Source organism: Puntigrus tetrazona, chromosome 15 (assembly GCF_018831695.1).
Source record: "Puntigrus tetrazona isolate hp1 chromosome 15, ASM1883169v1, whole genome shotgun sequence".
Classification (NCBI taxonomy): domain Eukaryota; kingdom Metazoa; phylum Chordata; class Actinopteri; order Cypriniformes; family Cyprinidae; genus Puntigrus; species Puntigrus tetrazona.
Window position 1 is genome coordinate 7,050,363 of NC_056713.1, and position 11,426 is coordinate 7,061,788.

At 38.9% G+C, this 11,426-nt stretch overlaps 1 protein-coding gene across 1 annotated transcript; it reads left to right on the plus strand.

Moving 5' to 3' along the window:
• The first annotated feature begins 2,737 nt into the window (after positions 1-2,737).
• Positions 2,738-11,129, plus strand: LOC122358869 (claudin-4-like). Its single transcript, XM_043258797.1, has 2 exons — positions 2,738-3,453; positions 10,670-11,129. The coding sequence occupies exon 1, from the start codon at positions 2,807-2,809 to the stop codon at positions 3,437-3,439; it is 633 nt and encodes a 210-aa protein (XP_043114732.1). The 5' UTR covers positions 2,738-2,806; the 3' UTR covers positions 3,440-3,453; positions 10,670-11,129.
• The last annotated feature ends 297 nt before the right edge of the window (positions 11,130-11,426 follow it).

The window sequence follows — 11,426 nt, forward strand, 5'->3', positions numbered from 1 at the left end:
GGAGAGAGAATGAAATGATCTTTTGGCGCCACTCACTGGACATTTAACTTACAGACGTGAAGAACAAATACATAACAAATACATATACATACATACATAAACATAATCTTTTCTCAGCAAGTTGAATTTCAAACATTTAATCAATAGATCGTTCAATTCAGTCAAACGCTGATGGTGTTAAAAGCTCTTTGATCATGATTCCAGGAGGTGGGAATAAATGACTGTTATTGCTAATTGCATGTAATGTGTAATAGGTGAGTATCTATTTCTTATTTATATGTAATGCAGGGATTTCCAAACTTAATTGTAATTTAAACTTCTTTTTGTGTTCTTGAAATTGAAGATTTCCATGTTTGTTCAATGGTTATTTTCAAATTATATATATATATATATATATATATATATATATATATATATATATATATATATATATATATATATATATATATATATATAATTTTAAGATAACAATGAACAAATAAATTATTATTAAAAAAGATTTTCTGCCAAATTATATAGAGAGAGCCAGACCTGAGAGTAAATGAATAAATTGATTATATAGAACATATAGCATACGTTTAAACTGAGAAATGGTACAATTGCTTGCTACGAGTCTCTAAATAGTTGGGATGGGGGCATATTTATCATTTATCATATTTATCTTGTCTTCTTTTCAATACAGTTTGGAGATGTCTAGGCAGTTTCTGAAGGGATTTTTGGAATTTGATCCCATTATTCCCTGATATAAGTTTCCAGCTGCTGAAAAGTTCATGGTCATATTAGATGTATTTGTTAATTGATGGGCCAAATATCTGAATGTCCTACTGAAACACACAAGGCCTTCCCTGAAACAAACGTCGTCTGGAGGGGAGCATATGTTGCTCTCAAACATTTCAGCATTCATACACATGATAGCTGCCCATACCGTATGCATTCATGCATCCCATAACATCAGAGATGCTGGCTTTTGAACTGAATGCATAGAGCATAGAGAGATTGTGTTCACCGACAGTGGTTTCTGAAAGTATTCCTGGGCCCATTTACTAATGTCAGTGACTCCTGAATCATGTGATGAGTGATGCAGTGTCATCTGAGGTCCTCTGGAAGACCTCGGGCATCCAATATCAGCCTCGCTTTTTCAGCCCTTTGTTGCCCCTGTATAGCCTTTATAACGTTTCTCAAATTTGAAATGAACTCATTTACTTAAGAAATGTTATGCAAAGTCAGAATTGCGAGATATAAAGTCAGAATTCTGAGAACATATCAGTGTTTTTTTCTGTCAAAATTTAACTTTATATCTCACAATTCTGAGAAGATAATAAGAGTTGAGTTTGTATCATGCAATTCTGAGAAAAAAAAAAATTGAGATAAAAAGTCGCAATAAACTTTTTTATTTTTCATTCAGTGGAGGAAACGGGCTTCCATATTTAGTGAATAAAAGTGTAAAATTAGAAACCAGGTTAAATTTCAGAGTTTAAACATTAGTTATGTTCTGTTATATTTATATTAAAAAAAAATATATATATATATATATATATATATATATATATATATATATATATATATATATTTTTTTTTTTTTTTTTTTTTATATATATATATATATTTTATATGCACGTGTTTGTAATGTAATGTGTAATTTTTTTTACAATATTATCTTATTTAAATAAATGTAATACGTGAATTGAGTCAAAAGTAATCTTAAAGTAAACTAAAAGAAGTTGTATGTAGCAAAAATGTGTAATGTTATGAATTATGTTACTAATTATCAGTTTTTGTCATGTAATTTAGATTCAGTAACTGTAAGTTATCTTCCCAGCACTGGTAACAGCATATTCTATAAGCTGTGAATGAGGTGGATATTTGACTTGTAAATGTGTTCTACGGTTTGATAATAACGAAGCAGCTCTGACACTGTACTGCAAGTAAAGATGATTCATTTCCATTCATATCCACACAGACACTCTCTTGTTGCTGCCCTGTCCCGATAAATGCTGGATGCGATCTCAGTTAAATGCCTGAATCAGCAAAATAAGTTCTTCTGGAAGCTTCCAAGCAGATGCGTTGCCTCCAGATGTACGCCACTCAAATAAAGTGCTGCCTATTAAGAAGGAATCGCTGGAATGTTGTCAAACCGCCAAGTTCTCCCGTTCGACCTCTCCGTTTTTCCCCCTATTGGAATTTGTCGATTAGCGTGAACAAACAAAGAGATCTTTGAGCAACAACAACAACAGAAGAGCTGTTGCTAGGAAAGCAAGATCTTAGCAGCGCTAGCCTTGAGCTAATCACTTCAGCTACAGACAGCATTTCCCCAAAAAGGTTTTATTCCACCAACTTTATTTAGACGTTCTACTGAAGAGTGTTAGTGATCTTCTAACACTTTACTTTAATGGACAAGTATATGTCAACTTAAGTATATGTTAACTTATGCTAATACTAATAAGAGTTAGCTGACATATAGTTATTATAGTTTGTAGAATATCTAAAGTGTAACAAATATATGGATGGAGTTTCCTTTTAAACCCATACACAACCGTCAATATATCCATATGGGGACGATCAAATTGAAACACATTGTTTCTGTGAGGATCTTAACCTCGTCAGTATTACACATCCGACTGCTCTCTTTTCACGCCTCGCCGTGTGAGGAAACAGAGGGATTTGTTATGAAACCATGGAGAAAACACAAAGGGATCCTCCACGTTTCGACCGCAGCGCGTCTCTCCACCCACAGCTGGAATGCAGTAAAGCGAGTTTCCGTGCTGTGAGAAATAGTTCAGCTCGGAGCTGCTGAATAAACACAGACATGAACATTAGGGTAGAGCTCGCCGTTTTAGGGCTGGCCAGCGCGGGTTGGTTTTGCGCTATCCTTACAAAATTTCTACCCATGTGGCACGTAACCGGAATGGTGGAAAACATCACCACAACACTTCCACTGTACTGGGATGGAGTTTGGCTGAACTGGCAACACCACACGACCGGCAGACTTCACTGCGCCTTCTATCAGTCTCTGCTCAATCTGACCGAGCACTTCAACACCTGGAAAATCCTGGTCATCACGTCTATAGGACTGGGAGCCCTCGCCGTTGGGGTTTACCCTCTCGGCTGGATTCGATACCCCAAGAACATATTGTTGAAAGTAGCATCGGGGCCCGTGTTTGTGGCGAGTGGGCTGGTTCTGCTGGTGGTGATTTCTTGGACTACACATTTAACCGCTTCGAAAGCCGGTGCTGTATTAACGCGGGAGTTTGGATCGGCGATCTACGCTGGCTGGATGGGCACGGCGCTGCTTGTGGTGGGGGGTGTGCTGCTGACCATTATTTGCAGCGTAGCGCTCGGGGAGCAGAGACGGGACGAGTCGGCGACGCGAAGTTCAGAGCCAGGAGCTCAGGAACCGCTCCAGACCATACAGAGCGCTTCGTTTACACGCTATCCCTGAGCACATCGTGGCCTGTGAGTCTAAGAACGACTGTCGTTGCCTCTACTGTAGGAACTGACGTTTAGAAGGTCTTTTTCGTTGGATAAAGAAGTAAACTTCGCCTGTTTTGCTGATTCAGCATTTGACATGCTTTCATTTTCATTGCATCGGACACTTTGTTTGTGATTGCCTGTGTATTTATTCCCTCAGTTTCCTCGGTTCAGTGTCTGGTGTTGACTTAAACATTGATCTGCACTTGTGATCGTTGATCATTTGTTTAAATAAAGAAAAGCGAAGCGGCATCAAGCCCCGCCTCTCCAAGTTGGGGGGGTGTAACATGTTACAAGTAACTCAAGTTATGTAATCGGATTACTTTTTCAAGTAACTAGTAAAAAACGTTTTAATTTAAATGGCTTCTTCAAGCATGACATGCCGGTTGCTTTGTTTCGAGCTTTTGAATTTGCTGCTTGAGGCGTATTCGCTTTACTTTTGATGTAGAACGCTTTTTACGTACGCTAAAACCTTATTTTATTGAAAAAGCGTAAGTAGTTCGCTTAATTGTATGGAAAGCCCCATGTTTTGCTCAGAGGGAGCGGGTGAGGCTCATAATTCATTGCTTAGGCCTTAACCCTAACAATGAAAAGCGTGTGGGTAGTCTTTCTGCTATGGGATGGAAGGAGATGAAATGTTCCTCTGCGTCTGAAAGGAGAGGTCGAGATTGTACACCAACTGCGCACAAACCACTCAGGGAGTTTCTCCCAAACAGTCATGTAGTACGTTTAAACCAAGGAGGCACAAAAGTGTGAGCGTAACCGACTTGGACATGAAGTGTTAAGAACAGCCTTTGGTTGAACCAAACTGTATGAAAATATATATATATGTAATTTCAAAAGGGTCTTCGGTTTCATGAATGGGACCATTTGACGCTTGCCAGATGTTAGTTATGATGTCTTTTTGTAAATGTTGTTGTCACATTTTTTGAAGTAATTTAGTTCAAATGAAATGTGTTTATTTACTGTAAGGGGAGATGTATTGTGTGACTCGGAGTTTGACCGCTAGGTGGCGCTAAAAGGAAACAGTATAAGAAGAAATTGAACTGGTCATTATCAACTCAGACTTCTTTGGGTTTCGTTTTTACTTCGTTCTTTTATATTAGAGTCACCACACCTCCATATTCAACAACTCTTAGTTTATGCGCAGCTATATGAACCATTTTTTGATGATATGTCATACGTGCAGATGTGAATAAACTGACATCTGTATGATGCTATGAGTCTCTCTCCCAATCCTATCCATATATTTTCATTGAGGTTTTTTCTTTTTTCTCCACTGTTTTTTTTTTTTTAATCATTTAATTTATTGAACAGTAATTTAATTTAGTACTTCTAGCAAAGTAAGAACTAGCTATGGTAAGACTAATGAGTGTTCTTGAAATTTGCAGACAGGAAAATATAAAATCTGATATTTGCTACCATTATCAGATTCACAGCTAAAGTTACAAAAAGACACAAATAGTAGGATTGCTTGAAGCTTTTCTGTTATGATTAACTGGGTAGCGAGCTGCATGGAAAATTCACAAATTAATCAAAACATGTTTGTTAAGTGGAATTAACCTATATCCAGATTGAAGTCTGTACAATATAGTTATGGCAATGTAGTGTAACTATAAATTCATATTAATAATATGAATTTTATTTTATTTATTTATTTTATTTCATGACCATTTAATGCATGGGAAGCACCACTGTTTGAATAAACCATCATTGTAAAATATTTAACCCCTGATTTTTTTCAAAATCTTTAATGAATATGAATTAAATATTTATGTGACGAGTACTGCCTGGATTCTTGTTGTGGAAGGTTGCTTCTAAAGTTATCGCAATTATTTTATGCAATCAAATGCATTGAAAATTTTTGCATTACTTTTTTTGCCACCTAGAGGTCAGGCTTGCTTTATATATAAATGGGAAAACAATGTAACTTGCATTTATTATTTTAAAAAATAACACAGATACTAGTTAGCTACTTGAAAAAAAAAAGTCATCTGATTATGTAACTTGTAATGTGTTACTTCCAACACTTCACTGAGAGTCCAGTCCTTGAATTTTTGTCCCACCTGAGAGCTGACTTCTCAGTATGATAGTCAAGCTCTTTATTTACCGAGCAACAAAAAAGGGTTGTAATGTAATAACATAAGAAACAAATGCTTTATTATATATTGTTCTATTTGTCTTTAAACTGGTAAATGTTCTGGGCAATGATTAATTGCTTCCAAAAGAAAAGTTTTTGCATACATAATATATTTGTGTGAACTGTGTATATTTAGCATATAGACACACACACACACACACACACACACACACACACACACACACACACACAGTATATGCATATAGACACACACACACAGTATATAATTATAAAATATTTACATGTATACATTTGTATTCATACGTATTCATTTACTTTTTTAATAAATATTTACATGCATGTGTGTGCATTTATAAATACATGATTAAAATACACAGTACACACAAATATATTATGTACACAAAAACGTATTTCAGATGAGATCGACTGTGAGTAATCATTGCCAAGTGTTATAGTTAGTAAAGTAAAGTAGTAGTAAATAAGATTTTCCAGATTGACTGTCTTCATCAAAAATCATCACTGGCATTGCACGCAAAACAGTTTTCCTGTACAGAGAGAGAGGCACCTTTACCCAGCTGCGCTCTGTTCATTTCCTTCCCTTCTGCAGATACAAAAGAAACTCCCTGCACAAATGACAGATGATTGCTGAGTTCTCTAAAAGGTGCAAGGCGGCAATGTGTGATCATGAGCAGACAATACGCTGTTTTCTGAATTAAACATTTTTAGCACTCTTGGTTAGCTTAGATAATTTAGAAATTTCATATAGTCTTGTTGAGTTATATAGTTGAGTATCATCAGTATAACAATAGAAACTAATACCATATTTTTTACAGATAACATTACCAAGGGGCAACATGTGTACTGAAATAGCAGAGGACCTAGGACAGATCCTTGTGGTACTCCACTTTACTGGTGATAACTGAGATAGCTATATGTTTATATAAACAAAATGGTAGCACTCAAACTAGTAGGATCTTAACTAACAGGCAGAGCACAGTCAGGGTCCGGACCCAGAAGCTTTTGTAATCTTTACAGCAGTCCATTCATCCATAGATCTTCTACTGCTTATCCGGGGCTGTGTCACGGGGGTAGCAGTCTAAGTAGGCCCAGACTTCACTCTCCCGAGATACTTCCTCCAACTCTTCCTGGGGAACACCGAGGTGCTCCCAGGCCAGCCGAGAGACAGTCCGTCCAGCGTGTCCTAGGTCTTCCCCGGACACCTCCATCAGCGTCCGGGAGGCATCCAGAACAGATGTCCGAGCCACCTCAGCTGGTCTCTCTCTAAGTGGAGGAGCAGCGGGTCTACTCCGAGCTCCTCCCGAGTGACCAAGCCCCTCACATCCTCTAAGGGAGCGCCCAGCCACCCTAAACTCATTTTGGCCGCTTGTATTCAGTATCTCATCCTTTCGGTCATTACCCAGAGCATATGACCATAGGTGAGAGTAGGAATGTATATTGACTAGTAAATCGAGAGCTTCGCCTTGCAGCTCAGCTCCTTCTTCCCCACGACAGTCGGGTACAGTGACCGCATTACTGCAGTAGCTGCACTGATCTGTCTGTCGATCTCTCATTCCATCCTTCCCAAACTCATAGATACTTAAACTCCTCCACCTGAGGCAGGAACTCCCCACAAACCTAAAGGGGGCAAGCCACCTTTGTCCTACTGAGAACTATGGCCTCAGACTGATTTTAAACTCGGCAGCTTCACACTGGGCTGCAAACCACCCCAGTCCAACATGCACCGGGAACAAGTCTGACTTACTGCTGGCAATGCAAACCAAATTCCTGCTCCGATCATACAGGGACCGGACAGCCCTTAGCAAAAGGCACAGGACACCACAAGGGACCCGGTCGATAGCCTTCTCCAAAACCACAAAGCACGTGTGGACTGGTTGGGCAAACTCCCCTGAACCCTCCAGTACCCTGAAGAGGGCATAGAGCTGGTCCAGTGTTCATGAAAGCTGCATTGTTCCTCCAGGATCTGAGGTTTGACTATCAGACAATTTCTCCTCTCCAGTGCCCTGGCATAGACTACCACCCGGGTCTGCTAGTTCAGAGGTACTGTCCACCTGCAATGCTGCAGAGGCGTGTCAACCAAGACAATCTCATCCACTCCCGGTGCTCTGCCACCAAGGAGCTTGGTGGTGACCAAGGAGCTAACTCGGTGACCTCAGCCAGAGTGATGTTCGAGTCCTCCTCTGGGTCCCCGACCTCTGCTTTCTCAGTGGAAGACGCGTTGGCGGGATTGAGGAGATCCTTGAAGCATTCCTTCCACTGCCCGACAATGTCCCCAGTCGAAGTCAACAGATCCAGAACATGTCTCATATGTTCAGTTCTTATTAAAAGTGCCAATATAAAGACCATTATAAGTCAAAATATAAAGGTTATAAACAAACATACCCACTCAAATCTGATGTGAGATCACAGAAAATATGAAGCCCAATATGACCAGTCCACCAGGATCCTGAGCCACACATTAACTGCCCAACATGCTCATGCCCTCAGAGTTGCTTGAATTTTGGATCAACACAAAAAGCCATTTACTGATCAAAGAATGCATGAGTGCAGTAGCTGAAACACAACTTGAGGGAAAACAAAAACATGAGCTTTGTGATAAAATAAATGTTAATTCAAAACCCATTTCTCATCACAGATATCAGGCGGTTCTACAAGAAAGTCACAAAGCACTTTAAATGGATAAATGTAGGCCTCTTCAGATGCAATTGGTTGATCTCCAAGCCTATGTGGCCCTGGAAGAGCTGTTTATAAGATCTGACCCTTCCACCTTCTCAGCATTAAATGGTCCCTGAGACAGCTAGTAGCCCTATACATCTTGACCATGTTTGGCTCTACATACAACTGCTCAACACTGAACATAATCAAAAATAAATATCGTTCCAGGCTCACCAACGAGCACCTTCACGTGTTTATGAGGTTTGTCCTGGCTCCATTAAAGCCCAGGTTTAAAATACAGACAAGCTAGAGCTCAGTTCTCTCACTGAGCAAAAAAAGTGGGGGAGTGGGATGTAAGAGGGGAAGAAAATGATGCTCTAAATTATATTCTGTTCAATTGTTAAGATGTGTTGAGATTAATTATTTGTAGAATTGGTTGCGTTGAGTCATGATGTAAAAAAAAGTTTTTTTTTCTGAAGACAAGCACTCCTATTTTGAAATGCAGCCCTGTTTTTATTAGTAGTTAATGAGAGAATATTATACATATCTACAGTCATACATGTTCAGTTCTACGTTACATGACAATAAATATTGTTTAAAGGTTTTTTAATTTACTGACAATTTGATTTGGCAGTGAGGTATTTATTACATGCAGATTTTGATACAAATAGGTTACTTACATATATAAGCTGTTAAACTAACTAGTTAGACATTATGATCTTTCAGACATTTGATTCAAGAAATTTAAGTTGAATACCCCTGATGTGAAGCATTTTAAAGCCTGCCCTTAAATACCCATATAGTTTTGTAATCAATCTATGAGTATGTCATGAGCAGCGGTGTCATACTCACTTCCTGGAAGGCCAGAGCCCTGCAGAGTTTAGATGCAATCCTAATCAAGTCCTTCAGGCTTAATTGAAAACTGCATATGTGTGTTGGAGCAGACAGCACTAAGGTTAAGTAAAACTAGCGATGAGACTCAGCCTTGGTTTGACGCAAGATGCAGGTCATTTCTAATTTTAACAAGCGTGCTATAGGATGGGGCCTGAAACCTGACTAAAGTTCTTCATAGAGATCTTCTTTTTTTTTTGCAAGAATGTACACAGTACACACACATATAATGTAAATAATGCATAATGGATTACGATTTTGATATGCATTTAGTTTTGAACGGTTGCTTCACAATATTCAGCGGTTGTCATCACGACCGTGCACTCATCTGAAGTCATGGATAGCAGTGTTTGGGTGATAGGGTTTCTCTCTCACACAGACAGCCTCATGCATGATTCAGAGTCTAGTGTGCACACGGGAGAATCAGATAGCTTTCTGTTAACAACATACAGACAATGTTTTGGTATTCAGTAGCAAATATGCCTGTGGTTTTGGCACTATGGCGGTGAAGAAACAAAAGCAAACAAAGATCATCACTTTAGTATAGTCTTTTAATGTAAATGTAATTTTGACTTGGATATGGTTAAAAAGAGCATCGTTATCGTTAATCGAACACAACATATCTTCTTATGTGCAAAAGGAACGGAGAAACAAGCACAGCATTTCCTGTTTGTCAAATATGCAAATGTTTTAAACCACCCTATGTTGTCTTTGATGAAACACAGTAGTGTGAAGAGAAGGAGAAAAAAAAAACATTAAAGCAGCAACAACTGCACACTGAGCTTAGCCATTTTGTACTTATGTATATTAGGGCAATTTTCTGTAATTTCCCCATTGTGTGTTCCGTTGTACTCTTTTATTTGATGTGTATTCGTTAGAATTAATTCTTTGTTAGACTCGAACACAGTATTCTTTATTCTTGTGCCTGCGCTGTAGCTAAAGGGCTTAAAGGGCTTAAACTCTGTTTTATGCTCCCTTGTCAAATGCATATTCATTGGAGCTCATGATGACACTGGATAATGGTGCATGAATAACAAACATTTCTTTAAGGGTGCTAATTACAGATAATTACTCAGTGATTGTGGTTGGTTCTCACTGATTGTCACTTTCTCTTTTTTCAGAGATGTACAACATGCTGGTGTCTAAAATATCTGTTGCTAAATATTGTTATTTATTTTGGTATGGACTGAACTTAGAACTGAGAACATATGCCAACCGCTTTGGTTATAATAAATATGTAACTGGAATATATAAACGGTATACAGAAAAGTCATTTGAATCTTCAGGAGGATGTGAAGAGGACATGTAATAATGCTTATGGAGAACTTTTCCATCCTAGATTTGTTGCTACTTGTTGACTGACCTGATGAATATTTTAAGCTTCTAGGGAGGCGCATCGGTTACCTCTGAATCTATCGCAGATCTTCATCTCGGTCTGATGACAACTTAATTGCATTTGTCCTCTCAGAGAAAGAAAATGAATCAAGATGTTCTTGCAGCTAAGTGTTCTATCTCTGTTTTGTTTACTTTGAACAGTTATTTTACCTCCACATACACCATTCTGGGAAAGCTAACGAAGGAAACTCAACACTCTGTCTGCGATTAATAAAACATCGTCGCGAGGCCCAAAGGGCCAACCACCCGAACGCTTTCAGCTGTATAAGTGGTGAAAGGCGACATAATCTCCTCTGGACAAGATTTGGACTGAGATTGAACGACTCTGTGGGAGAGGTAAGGTATAAGGGTTGGAAAGAGGACTCTTCGCGCCGCACTCGAATGGACGGATAGTCTGGAAGCATGGAAAGCGGACGGAGCTTGGCGCAGGTCATCTCTGAAATGCAGAATGAGATCAGAAAGCTGGAGAGTGAAAACCAAGCCCTCCGCGGGCAGCTCGACCGGCCGGCTTCAGGCCTGGACTCGGTGTCGCAGGACAGCTCGACCCACGCCAGCCTGAGACGAAACGTGTCCGCGCCACAACTTGAAGCACAGTACAAAGGTAAATAAATATCTTGTTCTACTCAAACTTTAATAAGCGTGTGTCGCATCTTAATCCAGTGGAATGCAAATAAGCAGCCTGACTGTAAAAATGGTTATACTTTATTTTGATGTCCCCTTTAGAAATTCTTCTGACTATGAGCTCTCATTAGAGTATTAGTATGATGGGGCTGGTAGAATAAGCTGACAAGACCTTGCAAAGCTACTTAGCGTTTTAATATCACCTGGTTGAGATGTTTTAGAAGCAACCGGACATTTTATATGTGCATACGATTTCCCTTTTGCTGTTTTATATTTT